The sequence below is a fragment of the Rattus rattus genome, chromosome 2 (assembly GCF_011064425.1).
Source record: "Rattus rattus isolate New Zealand chromosome 2, Rrattus_CSIRO_v1, whole genome shotgun sequence".
Taxonomy (NCBI): domain Eukaryota; kingdom Metazoa; phylum Chordata; class Mammalia; order Rodentia; family Muridae; genus Rattus; species Rattus rattus.
Genome location: NC_046155.1, coordinates 171,129,017 through 171,155,035, shown reverse-complemented (window position 1 = coordinate 171,155,035; position 26,019 = coordinate 171,129,017). Strand labels below are relative to the sequence as shown.

The 26,019-nt window shown below is 52.4% G+C and overlaps 1 protein-coding gene across 1 annotated transcript; it reads left to right on the top strand.

Annotated features, from left to right (window-relative positions):
- The first annotated feature begins 232 nt into the window (after positions 1-232).
- Exoc3l2 (exocyst complex component 3 like 2) lies at positions 233-25,111 on the top strand. The gene is given in 13 exon segments (XM_032896204.1): positions 233-752; positions 4,660-4,744; positions 4,746-5,252; positions 9,611-9,722; positions 10,927-11,028; positions 11,119-11,219; positions 12,164-12,219; positions 12,222-12,272; positions 15,437-15,588; positions 18,913-19,035; positions 19,439-19,594; positions 21,411-21,532; positions 24,477-25,111. Coding segments are annotated over 13 exon segments (2,379 nt in total). The 3' UTR covers positions 24,769-25,111.
- Positions 25,112-26,019: the final 908 nt, after the last annotated feature.

The following is a 26,019-nucleotide window of genomic DNA, read 5'->3' as shown; positions in this document are numbered from 1 at the left end:
TTTTGAGACTCAATACCATTCCTGGTTTACCCGGAGCGAGCTCTCAATTCCCCTGCCTCAGCTCCATACGCTGGAATTTAGGGTGTGCCAGGATGCCTGGCTTGAAGCCCCTAATATTTCTAAGTGTGAAGACCTGTGCCTGGCACCGTCTATTTGGAGTCCTCTGCACACAGGGAAAATGTCACTAACATCACCTCGGTCATTCTTTTCTGCAGGTGCCAGTCTGTCAAAAATGCCAATCCTGAAGAGCCTGGGGGTGGGCGACCCTAAGGTGCCGAGAGCAGGGACTCTGCCCCTGCGGTCCTCTCGCAACCCCTTTGAAGACACTCCAACGCTGGAAGAAGAGGATGGGGAGCTGGGGACACTGCCCAATGGGACATCGTGCCGCCGCCGGGCCACACTGGAGAAGCTGGCTGGTCTGGCCCCCTTCCGGCTGGGCTGGACTTCAGGCCGGCGGGCAGGCAGCCCCGGGGACCGGCAGGTCCGCTCTTTCTTGGGCCGCGTGCTGGCACCGGGCATACGGAGGAGCTCAGCAGATTTCGGCCTCTTAAACCGGCTTCAGGGGTTCCGAACCCATGGCGACGAGGAGCCAGCTGGGGAAGCCGCTCGAAGACTGGCTTTCCTGAGACTCGGACGTGGGCCCAAGCCCAGGCGGGCATCCCTGGCAGAGAGACTGGTGCCTGCAGGCGAGGCAGCCCCTGAGCCCCCACCCAAAGTCCCGGAGCCGCCCAAAATAAAGGAACCACTGTCAGGTGAGTGGGGACTCCTGATGCAGACCCGGGGTGGGGGCGCATCGCCTCACCGTTGTATCTATCAACTCTGGGGGTGGTGTCTCGGTACGGCTCATGCACGGGCGCGTGCGGGCACACATCATACACACACACACAGAGAAGAGCACACATTCCCCAACACACACATAATAGTAATAATAAGTAAGAAGTTTATTAATAAATCACATAAGCAAAGCAAGAAAGAGAGAAAGGAAAGGAAAGAAAGAGGGCCAGCGAGATGCCTCAGCTGATGAAAGTCCTTACCAGTCGAGCCTGATGACCTGGGTTTGATCTAGTGGTGGAAGGAGAGAACTGACTCTTGGGGTGACTTCTGACGCCCCTCCCCCCAGTGCATACCCACACACTAAATAAGTGTTAACAGCAACTACAAAGACCCTTGTCACCCTGTCATGTCTTACACCCATTTAAACCGCAGCTAGCATGCACCCCATGTTCTGAAACTCAGTGAAGCCGGGTTTGCCCTCACCCCAGACTTAAACAGCCCGGCCCTGAGCTGAGTTCAGACCCCCACCCCCACCCCAGTCTAAGCTCAGGTTACACAGCCCCATCCCCGCCCCTTTTCTGAAGCTCACGCCCATCCTCCACCTTCAACCTCACTTCAATGTCACATCCAGGCTTGCTTTTCAAAAACACGCACTCCCAGCCACTCAGGCAACCTGCAGGGGACCCTTCCATGTCCCTTCCCAACTCTGGTTGGCAGTTGGGCATCTGGGCACCTTGGAATTGTAGATTTATCCTTTGGATCTTCCATCGTTGTGTGGGATCGTCCCTGTGACTCCTCTCATTCCTCTGTCTGTCTCTGTCTGTCTGTCTCTGGAGGGGGGTAGACAGAGAACTTGTCAGAGTCAATTCTCTATTTCCAGGTGTAAATCCAGGGGGATTGGTGGCAAGTGCCTTTACCTGTGGAGCTGACCCCCTGACCCTCAATTTTCTGTTCTTAGAGGACACGAGTCTTTGGGTTAGGACCAATGCCCTTGACTCCTAAAAAGAGTGTATTTCCAAATGAGGTCACATTTGGAATACTGGAACATTGGAAGTCACATCTTTGCTCAGGGGGACACAGCCAACCTATTATCCTACCCTCTCTCTATCCTCAACCGCACTCCCATGTCATCTCTCTCTTCCTGACGTCATCATCACGTTGTTCTTAGTTCCTGGGGCCTGTGAGACAGCTTAGCTGTGAAAGCCGGGAAACCAGATTTCCATCTCCAAAATCCAAAGGGAAACAAGGTTTGGAGAGATGGCTCCACCACTAAACCATAGGCTTGCAGCCAAAAATGTAAAACTATGAACTCAATTATCTTTCTTTTTTTTGTTTTTTTTTTTTTTTTTTTTGTTTTTTGTTTTTGTTTTCTTTTTTTTTTTTTTAGACAGGGTTTTTTTTTTTTTCCTGGAACTGGCTGGGACCAGGCTGTCCTCAACCTCCGCCTACCTCAAGCCTCTGCCCCCTCAGTCCTGTGAAAAGGCCCCAACCCCTGTTTTTTCTGTTTTTTTCTGCAGACAGGGTTTTTCCTTATACCTTTTGTCCTGGAACTCACTCTGTAGAATTAGGCTTATATTGTCCTCAAACTCCGCCTACCTCTGCCTCTGCCCCCTCAGTGCTGTGACTAAAGGCGAGCGCCACCACTGCCCAGTCCTCCTTTCTGTCTGCAGTGCAGGAGGTGAATCTATGGCTCCCTATCTTTTTGTGATTAGAGATTTTATTATTATTGTTAATTATTAATTATATTGTTACTATTATATGAGCTTGCCTACATGTATGTCTGTGCACCCCGTGTATACAGCGCCCCCAGAGGCCAAAGAGGGCATTGGCTCCCCTGGAGCTGAAGTTTCAGACAGTTGTGAGGCACCATGCTGATGCTGGGAACTGATCTTGGGGAAGCCCAAGAGCAGCCAGTGCTTTTAACCCCAGTGGTCTCTCTGACCCCTGTTTAGCTCTGGCTGGCCTGGAACTCACACTGTGAACGAGGCTAGCCTTCAGCTCAGGGGTGATCCTCCTGCCTCTGCCTCCGGAGTCCTGGGTCCTGGGATTATAGGTGTGGACCACCACACTTGGATCTTTTTTTTTTTCCACATTTTGAGACAGGGTCTCACAAAGTAGCTCAGGCTGGCCTTGAATTTAGGTTTCCTCCTGCCTCAGCTTCCGCAGTAGACAGGATTATGTGCTCCCATGGGCTCTGGCTTTCTTGTTCTGTCTGCAAATCCCAAGAGCAAGTTCACTCCGTTGTTAATACCCCATCGCTCTGCCTTCTCCCCAAACTCCATCCTACTCCCCAGCCCTGTGCCAACACCCCCTTAGTTTCAGCCCCACCCCCACTTCATGCATCAGAGTTGGGGGAGGGGACCTTCCTGGAGCCTCTTCTGTCCTCTGATGCCCTCCACATCCTGGACAGAGGCTATTTCAGCTCTGTCTCCCTGGGGACTGGGAGGGCACTGCAGAGAGGTGAGGAGGGGGTGACTGGAGCCCCCGCCTTCTGGAAACGGATGGGCAGAAATAGCCCAGCTCAGGAAATAGCTTCTCTGCCAGGGAGGAAGCGGAGGGGGGGGAGGTGTTGAGGGTAACTCTTGGCCAACGGGACCCTCCTCCCCCTTGGCCTCTACCTAAGGCCTGTCAAACTTATGCCTTCCCTTTCTGCCAAGAGACCCATATTCCTAGAGCGTGTATGTCCTTGCGTTCACAACCATCTCATTCCAAAGACCCCATTTCTGCTCAGTATAGATTGTTCCCTGCCCAGCCTGTCCCTTGCCCCCTCTCCAATGGCTCTCTCTATCCCTTTACTTTCTCTCACACCCCACCAAGCCACAGTGAAGACCCTTCTCTGTGTCCCAGCCGCTTCCTCCACCCTAGTGTCTTTTCCCTTCTTGTGTTGGAACACTCCTACTCCTCCATCCCTGACCACTTCTATAACTGTTCCCTTCTTCCTCACCCCGTCCCCCTAACTCCCTCACCTCCTGCTTCCTCCCTCCGTGGCTCAGCCTAGGCTGGCGATCAGAACATAGCCCAGGATAGCCTAGAATTCAAGGCAATCCTCCTGCCTCAGCCTCCCAAATGCCAGCATGACAGATTCAAGACCACATCATCCAGCTTTGCCCGGCGCTTCTTCTCGCTCCGTGTCGCTGCTGTTCTTGTAGTCTCTTTCCCCACCCCGCACCTGCAGTTCATCTCCAAAGCCTCTGGCCTCAATCCTCCATCTTCTCCCTTCCAACTTCGACGTCTTTCGTCTTATTCTCTTCTAGGGACGCTCACTCTTCGTTGTTGTTCATTTATTTTTGAGTCGGAGACTTGTATTTCCTAGAACGACCTCCAACTTGCTATGTAGCCAAGATAGACTACATTTTCCTGCACCCACCTCCCCAGAGCTGGGACTGTAGGCAGACCCTTTCCTTTCTTTCTTTCTTTCTCCCTCCCTCCCTCTTCCCTCTGTGCACGTGTGCGTGTGCGTGAGCGCGTGTGCGTGTGCGCGCGCGGCACAGCGCATACACGTGTGGAGGTTAGAGGAACCCTTGCAGGAATCAGTTCTACCTGTCGGTCTTGGGAATGGGGATGGAACTCGGGCTGTTAAACTTGACAGCATGAACTTTTGACCGCTGAACCATCCCACTTACCTGTTTGTTTGTTTGTTTGTGTTTGGTGACATGTCCTCAACTTTGTAGCCCAGGCTGCTCTTTTGGGTGTAATTGCTGAGGTCAAAGGCAAGCATCACCCTTACTCTCTCATGTTGGGGGGAACTACTGGATCTGTCCCAAGCTCTGAAACCCTCTCATTTTGGATTTCCTGACTCTCTCCTCATCCTCTGTTTCTCATTTTGCGGGTACTGAGGTATGTGCCTCGCTTCCCGACATCCTTTCTCTTCCACCCCCTGCACAGTGCTGGAGATCCTGGGCCTGATCCAGAGGCGCGAGCTGGCGCGAGCGGACGAGCACATCCTGGAGCTGGAGGCGGAGGCGCCCGCAGGAGGCTGAGGCCGGCGCGGGGCGGCGCGCGCGGGACGTGGCGCTGCTGTACGAGGCGCTGCAGCGCGAGCTCTGGGCGCTGGTGCGCGAGTCGCTGGCGGCCCCGGGACCCGGCACGGGCGCGGTGGCGCAGCTGGGCCTCGTGCTGCTGCAGGAGGAGGAGGCGGACGCGCGCCGCGGCCCCGGGGCGGCCCGCAAGCTGCGCGCGCACTGGGCCGAGGCGGTGGCGCGCGCGGCGCGCGAACGGCTGGAGGAGGCGGCGGCCCCGGGCGCGCGCGGGGCGCTGTCTGGGCAGCTGGAGGCGCTACGCGCGCGCCTGCTGGAAGACGTGGCCGCTGTGCGTGGACGCCTGGCGCCCGCCTACCCTGCAGGGCTGCGCGCCGGTGCTGTGTACCTGCGCGGCTACCACGAGGCGCTGGCCGAGTGGCTCGGCGCGGCCGCGCGCCGCAGGCTCCCTCTGGCCGATCGTTACGCATTGCTGCACTGGCACAATCAGGTGTACCCCAGGTGAGCCCGGGGCGTCTCGGGCCGCGCTCACCATAACACCAGGCACTTTGTTCAAGGCATTGGCTTTAGGGATAGGGTCTCATGTAGCCCAGGCTGGTTTGGTTTTCTGAGACAGGGTTCTTTCTGCTATGTAGACTAGACTGGCCCTGAACTCAGAGATTCGCTTGCTTTTGCCTTTTGAGGGCTCCTATAAAAGCGAACACTGCCGCACCCAGACTTTTTTCTTTTTTCTTTTTTTTCCTTTCCTTTCCTTTCCTTTCTTTCTTTCTTTCTTTCTTTCTTTTGTACGTTTTGTTTATATGCATGTGTATCTGGGCATATGTATCTCCCCAGGCATGCGGTGCCTGAAGAGCCTAGAGATGGAGTTACAGCCCGGTGTAAGGTTCTCAATGTGGGTGCTAGGAACCTCTGCAAAAACAAAACAAAACAAAACAAACAAACAAAAAAAAGCCCACAGCAAGTGCATTTAACCACTGAGCCATCGCCCCAGTTCATCCTCGTCTTCCTTGTCCCCCAATTAACAACTTGGCTGCAGTACTGACACCTCAGAGGGCTCACCTGGAAAAGATGCTCCTCTACTTCCCTTATTCCTTAATTCCTTTTGTTGTGACCAAAAAACAAAAAAACAAAACAAAACAAAAAACAAAAACAAAAACAAAGAAAATCCACACTGACCATAAATGTAAGGGAGGAAAGGGTTTATTTATTTCAGCTCACAGATCCCACTGTCCCTCACTGAGGGAAACCAGGGCAGGAACTCAAGCAGGAACTTAAAGGCAGACTGGTGAACTGTCCCTCACATGCAGCCTGATCTCTGACCAAGGAACTCATACTCAAGGAAGTCGGGGAGACACTATGGAGAAATGCTGCTTTCAGCCTGGCAGGCTGTGTCTCTGCTAACTAATTATATAACTCAGGACCAGCTGCCTAGGGTATGGGGCCACCCACAGTGGGCTGGGCCCTCCTGTGTCAGTTAACAAGACAGTCCCTCAGAGACTGGTCTGACAAGTTCCTTAGCAGAGGAGTCTTCTCTCTGGTTCAAGTTTTGTTGATTGGTAGTTAAGGCTAACTAGGTCATGCCCAGTGCTGGGATTACAGGTGTGACACTGTAACACTTGATTTATTAGACCCTAGCAAATATGGACCTTCTATATGATGTTGACCTTCATTGACCTTACCTGACTCACATCCACCCTTACACCAGCGTTGTTGGTTGTCCTAGTCTTGGAACCTTGATGGACTGTGCTGATGGCCTTGGGGTCCCCTTCCTGGCTTTTCATTATTCCCTGCATCTGAGCCACATTTTCCCCCAGGTCCCGGGGCATTAGCACTTTCTGTACACAGTGACTCTCTGTGCCCCAGTGCTTTGCCTCTCGGGGACCTCAAATCTTAGCACTGTGGTCCTTGCAGACCCAGACCTAGACCACCATGGTTTGTTCTCATTCTGAATTCTCAGCTCCATTGTCCACAGCACACCTAGTAGTTCAGTGCTGTGGACCCTTCTGGTCCCTGATGAACTAAATATTCATGACGTGAATGGGACTAGCTGTCCACCATACCAGTCCCAAGATTTTAGCATTGTAAACCTCTGTCCCATTAACTCTCAGATTCAGGACTACTGAGCCTTAGAATTCTAGAATGCAGCAGGCTGTGATGGCTCCCTGCCTGCATTCCAGGCACTGGGGAGGTAGAGGCGGATAGACTTCAGGACAGCCTGGTCAGTGTCGTGAGTCCTAGAACATCCAAGGCTATAAGAAAGATCCTGCCTCAAATAAAATAAAACGGTAAGGATGAGCGAGATGTCACAGGGGTAAAGACATTTGCTGTGCAAGCCTGAGTTGGAACGCTAGGATGCTTGTAAGGGTGGAAGGAGAGAACAGACGTCACAGAGGTGGGTAGTGACCTCCACATGCACTTGGCATGCCTGTCCTTTTTGACCATGAGCACATGCAATGGTTTTTAAAATATATAAATCTCATGGAGCTACAAGGTGCCCAATGACTTTAATGCCATCCCTCGGCAGGCAGAGGCAGGCAATCTCTGAGTTTGAGGCTAGCCAGGGCTACACAGAGGAACCTTGTCTCAAAAACAAAACAAAACAAACAAAAATAGTATCTGTGTGTGTGTGTGTGTCTCTCTGTGTCTCTCCATGTGTCTCTCCATGTCTCTCTGTGTTTCTCTCTGTCTCTCTGTGTCAATCTGTGTCTCTCTGTCTCTCTGTCTCTCTGTGTGTGTCTCTCTGTCTCTCTCTGTCTCTCTGTGTCTCCCTGAGTCGCTCTCTCTCTCTGTCTCTGTGTCTCTCTCTGCTCTGGGAATTAGGTTAGAGCCTTTCATGCTCTCACAGACTAAACAAGCAATCTACACTGAGCTACAACCTCAGCTTTTGTATTTTTATTTTCTTTTTATGTAAGGCAGGGCCTCAGTCTGTAGCCCAGGTTGGATTTGGACTCACTCTGTATGTCAGGCAAGTCTTGCACTTCCAGTTTTCCCTTTTCAGCCTTCCAAGTATCTAGAGAGACAAACCTGTTAGGTAGATTTTTGTTTTGTTCTGTTTTTATTTTTCGAGACAGGGTTTCTTCGTGTAGCCCTGGCTGTCCTAGAACTCAGTCCGTGGACTAGACTGGCCTCGAATTCACAGAGATCCACCTGCCTCTGCCTCCCAAGTGCCAGGATCAAAGGTGTGTGCCACCATACCTGGCTAAGCAGACTTTTTTCTATAATTCTCTCTCTCTCTCTCTCTCTCTCTCTCTCTCGCTCTCTCGCTCTCTCTCTCTCTCTCTCTCCTCTCTCTCTCTCTCTCTCTCTCTCTCTCTCTCTCTCTCTCTCTCTCTCTCTCTCTCTCTCTCTCTCTCTCTCGCTCTCGCTCTCTCTCTCTCTCTCTCTCTCTCGCTCTCTCTCTCGCTCTCTCGCTCTCTCTCTCTCTCTCTCTCTCTCTCTCACTCTCTCTCTCTCTCTCTCTCTCTCTCTCTCTCTCTCTCTCTCTCTCTCTCTCTCTCTCTCTCTCTCTCTCTCTCTCTCTCTCTCTCTCTCTCGCTCTCTCTCTCTCTCTCTCTCTCTCTCTCTCTCTCTCTCGCTCTCTCGCTCTCTCGCTCTCTCTGTATGTGTGTGCATGCGTGTGCATGGGTGAGTGTGTGCATGTGTACGCCAGTGGCAGTCAGAAGTGGGTGTCGGACCCTGTGAAACCGTCATGCAGTTGTGGTCTGCCCAGTGTGGGTGCTGGGAACTGGACGGAAGTCCTCTGCAGCAGACTCTCAACCCTTTCAGCCACGCACGGTAGTGCTAAGGACCCCTGAGCTACTACACTCCCTTTGTACCCTTGGGCTTCATCCATATTGACTGCCCCACACTGTTGAGTTCTGTTCCTGCACCGTGGGAACTTTCTCCCGGTTCTAGAGTCTGGTATCCATTAAGCCTCTGACTCTCCACACGGACCACACTTGTGAGGGATTGGAGGGTATGATCCGGAGATAACCCCACGCACAAGGTTATGCTTTATACCTCCCCTGGGAAGAAAGAAGTTAGCCATGTCCAAATCAAACCTCAGAGGATGAAAGACTGTGACAAAGGGAGGTCCCTGAAGCCCAGCATCATCACACGCATTTACAATCTCGCAGAAGCAGGAGATTCAAGAGTTCAAAGGGGGCCTGGGCTATGTAGTGAAATCCAGGGTAGCCTGGGCTACACGGGCCCTTTAAAAGAGTAAAAGATCAGAACACTGTCGTGAAAAGAATAGGAAGGAAAAGCTGGTAGCCTTTAGAATTCTCGGCAGTAGAGTCTCAGACCATCCAGGGCAGGTAGAGACAGGATGTGGGTCCGGAAAGCTCCTGGAAGCGATAAGGAAGGCCTGGGCTAAGAATCAGAGGAAGATGGCAGTTCTGAGAAGGCATCGCACAAGGAAAAGCCCTCTGAGAGTGCGTGACAGGGAGGTGTGGAGCGGGTGAAGAGGATGCTCAGCTTGCCTGAAAGGGGCGAGTTTGGAGCTGGGTTGGCAAGCCCCGCCCCCGCCAGCCCCCACTCCCTAGCCCCACCCTCATCCCCAGTCAGGTGAGACAGTGGGGGAAGGGAGCCTCCTGGCAAAGCTGGTCCTGGACAAGACTTCCCCGTCAGCTCGTCAGGCCCCAACTTGACAGCTGCGTCTTGCCCGGACGCCATCCATCAGAGGATCTGACTCAGAGTGCTGGAGCCAAGGGAAACATAATTCTAAACACTTCCTTTGAGAGATGAGGAAGGCTGGCCCGAGAGAGGAAGGGCGTGGCCCAGGGTCGCCAACACCGTGGCTGTGGGGCACGTGGAGGGGCCCAGGGCCCAGCCCCACCTCTCACAGACCTTTCTCTCTGTCTCTTACTTCCCCATCCCAGGGAGATCCTGGGCCTGGTAGACCTGGTTGCCTTGGAGAACGGGGAGCTGGGGCCCCTCCTGTCTGCTGGCACCCTGCGAGGTCTGGAAGATGAATGTGTCACAGATGTGAAGGTACCCTCCAAAGTGGCCACTAGGGATGGGGAGGGGCTCTGTAGAAAGAGGGAGGTCACAATGGGTTTGGAAGGCAGTCCCTTACCCACTGGCTGTTTCCCTTTCCCTGTGGTGACCTGAGTTCTGCTAATGGCCATTAACACACAAATCCATAGCAGACCTCCCTCCCTCCCTCCCTCCCTCCCATCCATCTATCTTCTCTCCCTCCTTCCCTTCATCTCTTTTTCCCCCTTCTCCCTTGTGTCCCTGTCTTTCTCTTTTGTTTCTCTTGTCTCTTTATTCTTAACTTTTTTCTTTTGACACAGAGTCTCACTGTAGGACTCAGACTGGCCTTGAACTCATCAATCTCCTGTCTCAGCCTCTGAGATCACTGCCTGCACCACCATGCCTGCTGTTTCTACATTCTGTGTCACCTCTCCAGCATACCCCGCAACACAAAGAAATTTGATAAGTTCAGACATTTCAACCCTTGTAGCAAGAGAAAGCCAGGCCCAGCATCTCACTGCAAGGCCCGGATGCTCACAGAGCCCAGCATCTACATAAAATGATCACACACCTGAGCCAAGACTGCTGGCACACCTTTAATCCTAACCCCCAGGAAGCAGAGAGAGGCCAGCCTGATCCACTTAGGGAGATCCAGACCAGCCAGGGCTACACAGTGGGATTCTATTTAAAAACAAAAACAAAAACTAAAAGTCAAGTAGTTAATGATGGGTCTGTTGGAATCACATGTGTCAAGGAACTCTCACTTGTTGAGTTAAAGACACTCTACCAGACCAGGGAATCAGATACACAAATCTCTGGAGCTCTTTTTTGTGTCCCCCACATATTGCTGCAATGAAAAGGGCCTTCTGCAAGTGTTGTACCACAGAGCCACGCCCCCAGCCCCTCACTGAGCCACGCCCCCAGCCCCTTACTGGGGGATTCTAGGCAGGGGCTCTACCATTGAGCCACGCACGCCCCCAGCCTTTTAGTCTTTTAACCTTTGGCTTTTTTTTGTTGTTGTTGTTGTTGTTGTTGTTGTTGTTGTTGTTGAAACAGGGTTTCTCTGTGTAGCCCTGGCTGTCCTAGAACTCACTCTGTAGACCAGGCTGGCCTCAAACTCAGAAATATGCCTGCCTCTGTGTCTCACGTGCTGGGATTAAAAGCATATACTACTACCATGTCTGCGCCTGACTTGTGCTGGTCCATCCCCCTGTTGCAGGCTCAGACCCGAGCAGCCCTTCTTCGAGTGTTGCAGGAAGATGAGGAGCAGTGGGGCAGCATGGACTACCGACCCAGCAATCTAGCCCAGGATGTTTGTGAGGTGGGAGGACGAAGGTAGGCTCGCCGAGGCCCTGAGAGGGGAGGAAGGCAACCCACAACGTGTCTCCTTTCCTCCTCCTGGTCCACGCAGCTGCTAGAAGAGCACACAGAGCGAGCACCGCACATCAGTCAGGAGTTCGTGGAGAGGATGGCCTACTGCTGCCTGGGAGGGCTGGCGGAGTTCCTGCAGAGGTGAGGGGCAGCAGGGAGAGGACAGTCTGAGGGGGCTGACCATCGGGATCGGGTTCACACTGAGGCGGTCAGGATAAATGGCAGCAAGAGGGCTCAGTAAGCACGCGGACCAGAGGCCTCGAGTCTAATCCCAGTACCTACCATAAGGTAGCTTGCAATGACCTGTGACCCCAGCTCCAGGGGTGTCTAACGTCCATCATGGTCTTCCTTGGGCACAGAGACACATTCATATGCATAACTAAAATGAAATGAATCTTTAAGAAGTAGAAAAGAAAGGGGTTGGGGATTTAGCTCAGTGGTAGAGCGCTTGCCTAGCAAGCGCAAGGCCCTGGGTCCGGTCCCCAGCTCCAAAAAAAAAAAAAAAAAAAAAAAAAAGAAGTAGAAAGAACAGATAGGAAATAATAAGCTTGGGAGGTGTGGTTCAGCGCTTGAACGAACACTTGCATAGAATCCCCCAGTGAGGAACTGGGGGCGTGGCTCAATGGTATATATATATATATATATATATATATATATATATGTGTGTGTGTGTGTGTGTGTGAATATATATGTATGTATCATATAGATATAGATATAGATATATGATGCTGGGGCTCAGAGATGGCTCAGTAGTTCAATTAGGGTCTAGGGGTGTTGCTCAGTTCTTTTTTTTTTTTTTTTTTTTTTTTTCGGAGCTGGGGACCAAACCCAGGGCCTTGCCCTTCCTAGCCAGCCGCCCTCCCCCTGAGCTAAATCCCCAACCTGTTGCTCAGTTCTAAATGGGTTGCCTGGCATGTAAGAATCTTGGGTTCTATCTCCAGCACTTGGGGTGGGTGATTGGAAATAAGAAAAGGAGGTTCAGAGACGCGGGGAGCAGGATCCTCTTTAATTGATAGTCTGAGTACGGGGCATGGACCCTGACCAGCAGGCTGTCTCACCTGTGCCATTGCCCTCTCTCCTGTCAGCTTCCAGCAACGAGTGGAGCGATTTCCACGAGAACCCAGGGTCCGCGAGCTGCCCTCCCCACCTACATCAGCAGGACGATCTCGATGGTCAACTGTGGGCCCCCCTGAGGTGAGAACTTCCACGGTGACAGTGACTTGAGGGAGGCCCCTGGGTGGGTAGCATTAGGCTTGAGAAGGAGCATGGGTAGAACTGTAGAGGGGCTGGTATCTGGGGGAACCTTGGGGAAAGCCATGGCTGCCCAGATTGCGGCACTCATCCGTGTAAGGAGAACATTGATGTGTTAGAATTGGAGACATACAGAAACTATGCTCAAAGACTGATGACAATATCGCTCGTGAAGGCCTGAGTGTGGATCTCCAGCAGTCACTGTAAAAGCCGGGCGTGGGGACACACATCTATAATGCAGTGCTGGGATGGCCCAGCAGAGTCCAGAAACTCTTGTCTCAAATGATAAGACCGGGGCTGGAGAGGTGGCTCAGCTGTTTTCCCAAGGGACCAAGGTTCGATTCCTAGTACCCACGTTCCCAGCTTCCAGATCCAAGGAATCTGATGCCCTCTTCTGGCCTCCAAAGGCACAAGACACAGAGGCCATATCCATAAAACATCCATACAGGAGCAAAACATCCATACAAGCGCCTACCACTGAGCTAAAAAAAAAAAATCTTTTTTTTTCTTTTTTTTTTTTTTTTTTTTTTGGTTCTTTTTTTTTTTTTGGAGCTGGGGACCCAACCCAGGGCCTTGAGCTTGCCTAGGTAAGCGCTCTACCACTGAGCTAAATCCCCAACCCCAAAAAAAAATCTTTTTAAGCAATAGAAGAAGACAGAAGACACCTGACGATCACCTCTGGTCCCCACATATGCAAAGAGGCAGACAAAGACACACACACACACACACACACACACACACACACACACACACACAGTATACATATTGTATAAATGTTATATATTTTATATATAGTATATGTTGTATATATATGTTATATTTGTGTATTTTGTGTGTATGTATATTCATATATATATACACATACCACCTTTATTTTCTATTAACTTGCTTTAAATTTAATTTTAACTTGCACTTAATTTTGAGACAGAGTCTCTTTATAACTCTGACTGTCCTGGAATTTACTATGTAGACCAGGCTGGTCTCGAACTCACAGAGATCTACTCTCCTCCACCTCCCAATGCTCCGACTAAATAGATGTGACCCAATGCCCAGTCACATATAATTTTAAATTATTCACTTGTAGATTAGGTTTAGTACAGGGGTCTCGTGTGTCCCTGAAAACAACCTTAAATTTCTGATCTGCCCGCCTCTGCCTCGAGGCGAGTCCCACCCTACGGGCGTTGGTTATCTATGATCACACCTGGGATAAAACCCAGAGCCCAGAGCCTGTGTTCTCAGTACACACGGCCACTGAGCTGCACTTCTTACATGGCTTTTATGAAACTGGGGATTCAGATCAGTGAGATGGATTCTCAGTGGAGAAAATCACTTGGAGCCAAACCTGGTGACCCAGAGTTCTGTCCCTGGGACCCACATGGTGGAAGGAGAGAACTGACTCTTCGGGACGTTCTCTGACCTTCACACATGCACAGTGGCAGACATACCCCTACAAAGGATGGTGATGATGGTGATGATGGTGATGATGGTGATGGTGGTGATGGTGGTGATGATGATGGTGATGGATGATGGTGATGGTGATGGTGGTGATGGTGGTGGTGATGATGGTGGTGATGGTGATGATGATGGTGGTGATGGTGGTGATGAGATGGTGGTGATGATGGTGGTGGTGATGATGATGGTGTGGCGGTGATGGTAATGAATGAACAAGCAATGAGAAACCTCTTTACCCATCCTGGCCCCTTTGGAAGAAATCAATATCATTAGTATTACCTGCATGTATTCTGACAGATAGGTATGTTTTCCGCGCTTGAGAAACATAAGTGGAGCTGGTTGTGGTAGCTCACACTTTTAATCCCAGCACTCAGGAGGAGACGAGGTGGATCTACACAGTGAGTTCCAGACCAGCCAGGGATAGAGAAACCCTGTCTGAGTGAAGAACCGTCTGGAGACAGTTCTCCCTGGGAGAATGGGGCAGATGAGTGAGGCAGACTAAAGGCTCGTGGAGGGTCATCTTCATTCAGAGCATCAGCATTTTAACTCCGGAGGGCTAAGGGGAATCACAGGAATAAAGTCTCCAACCACAAGGACAAGCGTGGTCAAAGCCTGTTTTTCTAGAGGCACAGTAGTGGATATCAATAGCCAGGTGTGGGAAATCTCAAGTGGGCTCTGTCTTCCCACTGCTCCTGGGAGGAGCACGAAAGCACAATCCAGAGCAATGCTGTGCTGGGTTTTATTTGGTTTTGGTTTTTTTGTTTTGTTTTGTTTTGTTTTGTTTTGTTTTGTTTTGTTTTGTTTTGTTTTTGTGCTGGTTTTTAAAGACACCGAGGTCACAAGACCCTTGTCCTGGTTTCCTAGAGCTCTCTCACATTCTCCTCCACAGCATATGGAATTAAATAGTTTACTGTGTGCACACATCTATTGCTTCTTGTCTGTTTTTTCCCCACGGATGGCAATCCAGTACAAACCGCAGCAGGCTAGACAAGAGTTTCAGCCTCAGATTGAATGGACCTTTAATCTCTTTCTGTCTTTCAGAAAAGATTTATTTCACTCCTTATGTGCATATGCCTGTGTGTGTTTGCATGTGTGTACCTTATGTGCATATGCCTGTGTATGTTTGCATGTGTGTATGTATATACCTGTGGGTGCATGTGTGTGTGTGTGTGTGTGTGTGTATGTGTGCATGAGTGTGTGTATGAATGTGTGTGTATACATACGTTTGTTTGTGTGTGTATGCATGTCCATATGCACATGTATGCACATGCAAGTGTATGTGTGTATGAGTGTGTGTGTGCATGTGTATGTGTGTATGTGTGTATGAGTGTGTGTATACATGTGTATGTGTGTGTATGAGTGTGTGTATGCATGTGTGTGTTTGTGCATGTGAGTACAGTCCTCTCAGTGGTCAGAAGAAGATGTGGGGTTCCCTGGAACTGGAGTTACAGATGCTTGTTATCTGCCATGTGGGTGCTGGGAACCAAACCTGGGTTCTCTTTACCACTGAGCCACCTCTCCAGCCCTGTTGAAGCTAGTCTTAAGTCATTCTGTAGCCCAGGCTGACTTTGAACTTTGCATCCCCATGCCTCAGCCTCTTCTGTAACTGAGATCACAGCATGGGTGTTCAGGTTTTAGAAAGCCTTGACCCTGAGCCTTTGGTCTTCACAGGTCTCTGGCTGAGCGACTGGCCAGGGTGGGGCCCCCTGAAAGTGAACCGGCCCGGGAAGCTTCAGCCATCGCTCTGGACCGTGTGACCCGACTCTGCCATCGTGTTCTTGCTGAATTGTTGTTCCAGGAACTACAGGTGACGGGGGAACTGGGGTGCTGTGCCAGGGTGGGTTGGCACCACTCTCCACGCACCCGCAGTTCCTTTTAACCCCACGACTCAGTGTTCGGGAAGCAGGGAGGACTGGGGATGGTGCCGTGTTGGAACTGCTTGAGGGGAGAAAAGGGGGGCACAGGAAGGAAGAGGTGGGAGGGTGTGGCTGAGTGGAGTGGACAGAGAGCTGCCAACATGATAGTTGAGTAGTGCGTTGCCTCCCGAGGTCCCACAGACTCATGACCCTAAGCCCCCGGGGCTTCTTTAAATGCCGTGGGGGGAGGTGAGGTAATAAGATGGGTAAGATCCCCTGTGGGCAGCAGGGAGGAAAAGCCATTCCCTAGGTGGTATGGACAGACCCTGTGACCCCATCTCCACTGAGAAGTCGTCTTAGGCTCCCTGATAGAAAAAGCCAGAAGCCTTGCCATGGCCCCCAGCCACCCTGGCCAGCTGTTCTGAGACCTCATGTCCTCCCATCTCAGAGCCTCCATACCACTTACACCGGAACACCTGCTCCTGAACACATTCCTGCCTCGGGGCCCCAGGCCTCGGGGGTGCTCTGCTTGGGTGCCACCCCTGCCTCATAGCTTGTGGCTCCTCCTCCTCGAGTTTTTCAAATATTTAACTCAAAAACATCTGATTGTCCCACTTAAAATACAGTACCTTGGCCACCCAGCCATAGTGCCATACACTTTTAATCTCAGCATTTGGGAGGCAGTTTAAGGCCAGGGTAGTCTACAAAGTGAGTTCCAGGCCAGCCAGAGCTATGGAATGAGACCCTGTCTCTGCATGCATACAAACATACATACATACATACATACACACATACATATACACACATACATACACACATGCATAACACATACATACATACATACATACATACATACATACATACATACATACACACATACATAGATATAACAGGCTGGTGACTTGTCACGGGGTGTGCTTGTGTAAACTTGTACTTCCAGCTACTAGGAAGGCTGAGGCAGGAGGATGCCTTGAATCTAGGAATTCTGAGTCAACCTACCCCATGTAGCTCCACCCGATCTGCTGCAGAAGGGGAAGGAAGAAGGTGAGGAAGGAGTCCAGGAGAGTCTAGTACTGATTCCCTGTTTGTTTCTCTCCCAAAGCACCTTCTGCAGCAGGATATGCCAGACCTTTACCTTCCTGCCCCTTTAAGGAGCTAGGGACCAAGTTCAGAGTTTCCCATGCTAGGCTGGTGTTCCGCCACTGAGCCACGCCCCCAGCCCCTCACTGGGGGATGGCAGGGACTCTACCACTGAGCCACGCCCCCAGCCCCTCCCTAGGGGACCACTGAGCCACACCCCAGCCCCTCCCTGGGGATTCTAGGCAGGGGCTCTACCACTGAGCCACACCCCAGCCCCTCCCTGGGGATTCTAGGCAGGGGCTCTACCACTGAGCCACACCCCAGTCCCTCCCTGGGGATTCTAGGCAGGGGCTCTGCCACTGAGCCACACCCCCAGCCCCTCACTGGGGGATTCTAGGCAGGGGCTCTACCATTGAGCCACACCCCCAGCCCCTCACTGGGGGATTCTAGGCAGGGGCTCTACCACTGAGCCACATCCCCAGCCCCTCCCTGGGGATTCTAGGCAGGGGCTCTACCACTGAGCCACGCCCCCAGCCCCTCACTGGGGAATTCTAGACAGAGGCTCTACCACTGAGCCACGCCCCCAGCCCCTCACTGGGGGATTCTAGGCAGGGACTCTACCACTGACCCACGCCCCCAGCCCCTCACTGGGGCCTTCTAGGCAGGGGCTCTACCACTGAGCCACACCCCCAGCCCCTCACTGGGGGATTCTAAGCAGGGGCTCTACCACTGAGCCACACCCCAGCCCCTCACTGGGGGATTCTAGGCAGGGGCTCTACCATTGAGTCACACCCCCAGCCCCTCACTGGGGGATTCTAGGCAGGGGCTCTATCACTGAGCCACACCCCAGCCCCTCCCTGGGGATTCTAGGCAGGGGCTCTACCACTGAGCCACATCTCCAACTCCCCCACCCCATCCTGCACCCCCTTCCTCCCCACATCCCCAACTGAATCCCTGTCTCATTGTGTTGTCCAGGCTTGGAACTCAGAAAAATCTACCTGCATCTGCTTCCTCAGGGCAGGATTAAAAGTGTACATCACCATGCCAAGCTTGATTCCTTTTTTGATGTGTGTGGGTAGTTGGGATAGGGTCTCTCTATGTAGCCCTGGTTAGCCTGGAACTCACCATGTAGCCCAGGCTGGCCTCGCCCTTCCCAGTGTCAGCCTTCTAGACATGAGTCTGTGTTCCCAGAGAGGTCCTTGGCCTTCGAGTTACTCAGTTTTGAGATAGGAAATGAGAGGCACAGCAGGTCTGAGAATGCTGATAGGCAAGAGGGGAAGGGAAGGAGTGGGGTTAGGAGATAAGACTGGCGTGTGGTCTCTGAGGAGGCACAGCAGAGAGGGACACCCATGGAGTCAGACAGAGCAGACGTGACGACTTAGCCTGTACAGGTGACTGCGTGGATATGTGTGTGTGTGAGTGTGCCTGTGCGTGCGCATACACAAACGCTGGTATATGCCAGACATGGTGGGAACCTGACCCTCTCCCTCCCCTATTATAACCTACTGTGGTCCCCTGTTTGGCCAAGGGGAAGCCGACCCCCCACACTGCGGGAGGCCAGCCTCACCCATTCTGTTGTGCAGCAGTCGGGACTTGGGGGTCACACAGCTCCCCAGAACACATGTATGAAAGGCAAGGCGAGGCCTAATTCTTCATTATCACATGGTGTAAAGCCCTCATGAGGACATTGAGGGGCTGAGGCAGGAGGATTCTAAGATGGAGACTAGATGCAAATGGTCTCTCTGGCCACATTTGATCTCTGGCCCAGTTCGCACAAGCTCATGGCTATCGGAACTCTACACCTTTGAGGGCTCCTGGCCCTCCTCTTCCAGCCTCTGTCTAACATCCTTAGTCCTGAACTGTGCATTTACCCCTCCAGGAAGCCGTTTCTGACACTGTGCCCTGACGGTCTGTAAATCCCAGCAGTTCAGGAGCTAGGTCCTCAACCACCACGAGGGCCTTTGATTTCCCTTGGGAAAAGTTTAAATAAAGTGCCCCCAGCCCATCGTGGTGACACTTTTAATCCCAGGATTTGGGAGATGGAGGCCAGGAGATCAAGAGTTCAAGGCCAGCCTGTACTAAACTCATCAAAGTCGGGAGTGAGGGGTGGGGGGAGGTGGGGAGAAGAGATTTTCCTAAGTGTGGGAGGGTAGAGGGAGGAGGCTGAAACCTCCCTTCCGCACTGTCCTACCCAGCCTCATTTCAACAAGCTGATGCGCAGGAAGTGGCTTAGCAGCTCGGAAGCTCTGGATGGCATCGTGGGCACGCTCGGCGCCCAGGCCCTGGCCCTGCGCAGGATGCAGGATGAACCATACCAGGTACGCTGATGGGAGGGGATGGAGGTGCCCAGAGACCCTACCAAGTGGAGGGTCGGTTTTCTGGAAGCACATAGGTGGCTTCTCCTCCGGGTCTGCAGAAGGAGGCATGGCCCTGGAAACGGGTGCAGAAATAGTTTGGGACCTCTGCAAGGAAGAGTTTGGGAAAGCCTGGGGGTGTGGCACACCTTAGGGCGGGTGGCGTGTGTCGGATATCATTAAGGGTTTGGTAGGATGAGGGGATCGGAATCTGACTTTAGTGGACGGGGCACTCCGTGAGGAGGGGAGAGTTCCCATCGTGTCAGGAGTGTCCCGCCTGTGTGGTCAGAGCGTGAAACGGGGGTCCCCTGAGAGCCTGTTGGGTGGGAGCGATCTAGAGCGTTTCCGGGTCTCCCACTGTCCCCAGGTTCTGGTGGCTGAGCTGCACCGGCGGGCGCTGGTGGAGTACGTGCGGCCACTGCTCCGCGGGCGCCTGCGCTGTCGTTCTGCGAGGACCCGCAGCCGCATGGCCGGGAGGCTCCGTGAGGACGCGGCACAGCTGCAGCGGTTGTTTCGGCGGCTGGTGAGTGCCAGGCTGGGCTGGGTAAACCGGAGGGTGGGGGGGTGAGAGCAGGGGGCGGGGCTGCCAGGAGTGGGGAGGTCGCTTGGCTTCCAAAGCAGGACAGGGAAGGTTCTAGGAGAGAGACGGTCCACAGAAGCTGGGTTCGTGATGATGCACACCTGACACCCAATACTAGGGATGCTGAGGCAGAAGGATTGCTAAGTTCAAGACAAAGAAGACGGAAGGGGGTGGTAGCGCTGGAGAGCCCTAGCCACTCGGGTTCAATTCCCAGCCCTCACACGGCAGCTCACAACTGTCCTTAAGTCACCCAACACTGGCTTCTTGGGCTCCAGCATCCACAGTGCACAGAGAACACCCATACATTTAAAAAAAATTTGTTTTGTTTTTGAGATGGTCTCCCTATGCACCCCTGGCTGTCCTCGAATTCGCCATGTAGACCAAATTTACCTCAAATTCAGAAATCTGCCTCCCTCTGCCTCCTGAGTGCTGGGATTGAAGGTGTACAACCACTATGACCAGCTAAAGTATTTTTAAAGAAAAAAATAATGCCAGATATGGTAATCCTGTAATCACAGAACTGGGAAAGATGAGGCAGGAGGATCATGACTTAGAGGTCAACCTGGTTTCCATATTGAGGTCTAGGTCAGTCAGAACTATGCAGTGGGACTATCCCAAAAGCAAACAAACAAACCCCAAATCTTTCTGAATCCAAGTGTCACCAAATCTAAGAATTTGAAGTCCCAAATCTTTCTTGTCCAGCTGTCATGGGCAGGGCTGCCAGGGTGGCCCGGAACTCACCAGCGGCTGCTGTAGGGATTCCTAGCCTGTGTGTCCTTGGGAGTTTATAGTCTCACTTATTGAAACATTTTCAAGATAATTGTTGGGAACTTACAGACAGCCCAGGGAAGAGAACAGGGTTGCCCTCAGGACATTTTAGCCATGCTTTCTGAATCATGACACCACCACCACCACCCCCTTGGTGGCAGAGGGAAGACGGAACCGAGAGCCCTGCACAAGCTGGCCCTCAATCCCCACCCGGAAGAGCTCTATCTTACACCCCCCCACACACACAATGAGGAGCTAACCCAGGGCCTCAGTTTATCAAGTGTCTGTGCCCTAGCTCTTGTTTCTCCCCCCCCACCCCCACCCAGAGCTGGGGACCGAACCCAGGGCCTTGCGCTTGCTAGGCAAGTGCTCTACCACTGAGCTAAATCCCCAACCCCTAGCTCTTGTTTCTTGAGAGAGCCTCTGACTACATAGCCAGTCCCAAATGCCCCTGCCTCTGTCTCCTTAGTGTGGGCATTTTTGTTTAAGTTTGTTTGGTTTTGGCTTTTGTAGACAAGGTCTCACGCAGACTGGCCTCAAACTCCTTATGGCTGAAGATGGCCAACTCCAGATCCCCCTGCCTCCACCTCCCACATGCTAGGATAGGTGTTTGCTACTAAACCTGTATGGAATAGCTTAGGGTTTTGTGGTTGTTTGTTTGCTTGTTTTGGAAGACCTGTGGCTCTGTAGTCCAAGTTGGTCTCGAACTCACAGAGATCCACCTGCCTCTGCCTCCCCCGACCTGGGATTAAAGGGCCATTGCCCAACCAACTGGCAGATTTTAAGTCCTTTACCCAGTCTAGGATTAGGGGACAGATATATAATGGGTTCTCCGTCATGCGAGCAAAGGTTGTACCTAATACCTTGCCGGTCTGCCGTCTGAGCCCTTTTATTCATGGGGAAGACTACAGAGCTAGGCATAGCTCAGCACGCACAGAGTCCTGGGAGAAGGGGCTTGCACTGGGTGACCCTGAAGCCCTTGTTCCCACAGGAGTCCCAGGCTTATTGGCTTGACCAGGTGGTGCCACACTTGGCCGAGATCCTGCAGTTGGAGGACACTCCGAGCATCCAGGTGGAGGTCGGGGTGCTGGTGCGGGACTACCCAGACATCAGGTGAGGTGCAGCCAGCCCCGGGTCTCCTTGGCATCCGTCCCAGCGTTTCCTGGCCCGCGCCAAGGCAGGGTGGCGGCGGAGAGCGTGTCTGACGGCTGTTTCCTGCTGGGACCAGGGCATTCTTAATACGATTTCCCTCCTTCTGCCGCCGCCGCCACCGCCATCAGGGCTCGCAAACAAACAAGCGGCCACAGGAAGCCGGGGCAAGGGGGGCGCAGGCCGCCCGGCGGCAGGAAGGGCTGGCCCTGCAGGGAACCGCCGGGGACGCGGGGGGTGGGGGTGGGGGTGACACACGGGCATGTGGGCGCAAGCTAGGAGGACAGCAGCGGGCACGTCCAAATCTAGGTGGGCCACTTCCTTTTGACCAGACCTTCCCTGTCTGCTGCCCAGGGATGGTAATACCCTGATTGTGAGCTGGTTGTGGGAATTGCACCTTCATCATTATCTAGGACAGTTTGACTGTAAGAGCTGCAGTCCAGCCAGGGTGTGGTGGCACACGCGCCTTTAATCCGAGCACTCTGGAGGCAGGAATGAGGTGGATCTCTGAGTTCTAGGACAGCCTAGTCTACATTATCAAGTTCAGACTGACTTTGATAAAACTTAATGATAGCTAGTTAATGTGGCTAATAGGCAGTACAGCACCTTCCTAAAACCCCCAGGGAGGGGTTGGATGGCTCAGTGGTAGATCACTCATCATACACAAGATGCTGAGTCCCATCTGCAGTCCCACAGGGGGATTGTGAAATGGTAAAAGTGATTTTTGTTGGTGGTGGTTGTTTTTTTGTTTTGTTTTGATTTTGATTTTTAGACATGTAAACTAGCTTACCTGTAGAATGCAGGGTCTCACAATTGTCAAGTGACACAGTCTGGGACTTGAACCCAGGCCAGCAGACCTGATTTCAAATCCAGGACAGGACACTGTCACCTGAGAATGAGTGACAGACAGTGGTGTAAGGAGGTAGCCATGGGAGGAGTGGTTCCTGACACTGTGGTGCTGTAGGGGCAGTAGACGCACAAGAGCAAGGCCTAAGTTCCAGGTTTGAAGACTTGGAGTCAAGGGAGAGGATTCTGTCCTGGAAGTATAGGGGATTGCAAGGGTTCCCAGTGTTCTGAGAGAGAGAGAGGGGGCGGGGGAGGATTTCTGAAGTTGAGTTAGAGTTCAAATGTAGGCTAAGTTCAGGCACAGTTGAATGGTCTGGTGAATGGAACCTGGCTAAGCTGCTCTTAGCGATAGCTGTGTGTATTTTTTTATTTCAATTTTCTTTCTTTCTTTTTTTTTTTTTAGATTTATTTATTCTATATAAGTACACAGTGGCTATCTTTGGACACACCAGAAGAGGGCATCAGATCTCATTACAGATGGTTGTGAGCCACCATGTGGTTGCTGGGAATTGAACTCAGGACCTCTGGAAGAGGGGTCAGTGCTCTTAACCCCTGAGCCATCTCTCCAGCCCTTGTTTCATTTTTCTAAGACAAGGTTTCTCTGTGTAGCCCTGGCAGTCCTGGATCCCATTCTGTAGATCAGGCTGGCCTCGAACTTGCAGAGTTCTGCTTCCCGAGTGCTGGGATTAGACGCCTGCGCCACCATGCCTCATCTCTTTATTCTTATTTATTACTTGGGGAGGGGGAGCATGCGTGCCACAGTGCATATGTGGGAGGGCAGGGGACACCTTGCAAGAGGTCAGTTCTCTCCTTCCACCATGTAAGTCCCTGGGACTGAACTTGGGCCTTCAGGCTTGGCAGCAAGCACCTGGAGACATCTTGCCAGCCCTGGTTGGGGATTTATTTGTTTGGAGGCAGCCTGGGTTGTCTTCCAGTGTGTGGCAATCCTCCTGCCTCAGGGCTGGGATCACAGGTGGGATCTATCGCAGCAGCTCTGGAGGTTCGTTGTGCTTCAGGGATGTGGAACTGAGGTGGTATTGCTGGGGAAAGTGATAGCTTGGATTTAGGGCAAGGTCTTGTGGAGTAGAGGTGCTTTTGAGCACAAAGATGATTAGACTATCATGGAATTTCCAGAGGTGCCCCCATTTGCAGGCTGTGTTAGGAGTGGAGAGAGTATTCTAGGGGCTGAAAGCTGGAGAATGATCTAAATGAAGAGACGGTGAGGTTTGGATGTCAGTGGTGGGGAAGCCTCCAAATCAGACCTGCAGAAGGAGAGGGTTAGGATTTAATGGGGTGATGCTCTTGGGCTGAGTGAGGCCACTGGGAGGAAAGGGATAAGGTTTGCTGCAGCATCTGCCAAGTGGGAGAACATCTGGACCAAAATTAGGAAGTAGCAGCTCACGTGTGTAAATCTACCTACTCAGGAGACTGAGACGAGTGAATTAGAAGCTCAAGGCCAGTCTGGACAATTTAGTGAGAACTATCTGAAAATAAAACTTTAAAAAAGGGGGGCTGGGATTTAGTTCAGTGGTAGAGCCCTGCCTAGAATCCCAAGGGAGGGCTGGGGGGCGTGGCTCAGTGGTCCTCAGCTCCCAAAAAAAAAAGAAAAAAAAAAAACTTTAAAAAGTCCCTCAGGGAGGGGCTAGGGATAAGCGTGGCTCAGAGGTAGAGCCCCTGCCCAGAATCCCTCAGGGAGAGGGGTGGGGGCGTGGCTCTGTGGTAGAGCCCCTGCCTAGAAGCTCTTAGGTGTGAGATCCTTGCTTCAGTCTCCACTACTGTAAATGTTCTATGAAAGGAGATTGCTGAGGTAAATTAGGGTGAAGATTGAAAGCTAAATTAATGAGGAAAACAAAAAAAGTTTTATCACTGAGTTTGGAGGTGAGGGTTCTGGACGATTCTACATGGAAAATTTGGAAATGTCTGCAAGCGATAGGGACAAGATGACACCAGGAAATGAGACAAAGTTCCAAAGTTCCAAAGTTCCGGGTACACTGATGGGCTGCGTACCTGTCTGGGTCCCAGGATCCTCATGTACCTTGGTCCTTCTCTCCTCTCCCAACAGGCGGAAGCATGTGGCAGCCCTCCTTGACATCAGAGGTCTTCGAAACACAGCTGCCCGTCAGGAGATCCTGGCGGTGGCCCGGGACCTGGAACTATCTGAAGGTGGTGCCCTATCACCCTCTAGGGACCGTGCCTTCTTTGCCGACATCCCTGTGCCCCGCACATCTTTCTGCCTCGGCCTCCCTCTCTTCTTGGGACGCCTCCCAGTGTCCCGGCTGGCCAGGCCCAATCTGGCTTGTCTGCCCCTGCGGCCTCGTCCTCCATCACCAGTTAGAGCCCGAGCCGATCGCTGAGGGGCCCAGTGCCCATGTTGCTGCTGATACACCCTCCTCCCTTCCACGTGATTCCCTGCCTGAGACACCGATCTCTGAGATGGGAGGGTCCTTAGATATCCCACCCAGCCCGGAGCATCCCCTCCAGAAGGGAAACTGAGGCCAGAACGAGCAAAGAGTTCCCCAAGGCTTCCAGGGTCATTCCCGCACCCTCCGCCCTCATACGCCAGCATGGCGAGGAGCCTTCTGGAAGGCTCTACAGAAATATCCCAGCCCCACCTCCTTTCCCCTCACCTCAAGGTCTGGCCCCAATCCAACGTATTAAGGAATGGTAGATACTTAGAATAAAGAGGTTTTTATTTAACACTAGGAAGGGCTGAGTCCCAAGTGCAGGGGCGGGAAAACAGGGCCTAAGGCCAAGCACTCTTTTGCACACACCCAAGGCCACCAGGGCTGGGGTCCAACTCCTAGGGAAGCCACAAATGACCAGATACTCCTTAGTTGCCCGTTGATACCAAGTCCTTGAGCTGTGGCTCTGAGGCCGGCCCTTGTCTGTTCTGAGTCAGATAGCACTGTTTTATCCATCCCAGTGTCTGATGTTCTGGGTCTCCTGTTGCCACCTTGACACAGCCCTCCCACCCATGCTTAAGGAGTGGGGGGGACCTTGCCCAGAGAGGAAGGAGCTGGGGGGTTGGGCTGGCGGCATCCAGGGCGCCCTCCTGGATTGATGCAGGAAAATCTCAGGGTGGGAAATTTTCCAGCCTCTCAAGCCGGAGCCCAGCCGGATCCGAATCCCCACAGAGTCCTTGAGGTCACCTCCCTGCTGACCTCTGCCCCTCCGGCCTCAGCTGGACAGCTCGTGATGGATGCTTCCTGGTCCAGATTATGTTTTATTTTATTTTTTCCTTAAGAAGTCAGAAAGAGGAGGCAGCCAGGGGTCAGCACAGGGGCCGGGGTTGGAACCTCACGCACGCCTGGACATTGGCAACAACATGGCGGCTGTAAGGCTCTAGCCCTGAGCCTCCTGGTGCCCACAGTCTCTGTGCTGTGCTTCCTTCCCTCCTGGGAAGTTGCTTAACTTCTCCTTGCCCGATGCTCCTCCTCCTTCCTTGACCTTCTGAGAGTCACTGACGCGCAGGAGAGGGGAACTGACTGCTTTTGTGGGCACTTACACAATTACACGTGTATTTAATCTCGGTGTGGTCATGCCCTGTCGTTTTCTGACTTGTTATCCCCGTCACTCAAAAGCAACTTTCTCGTCAGGCTTGGCGA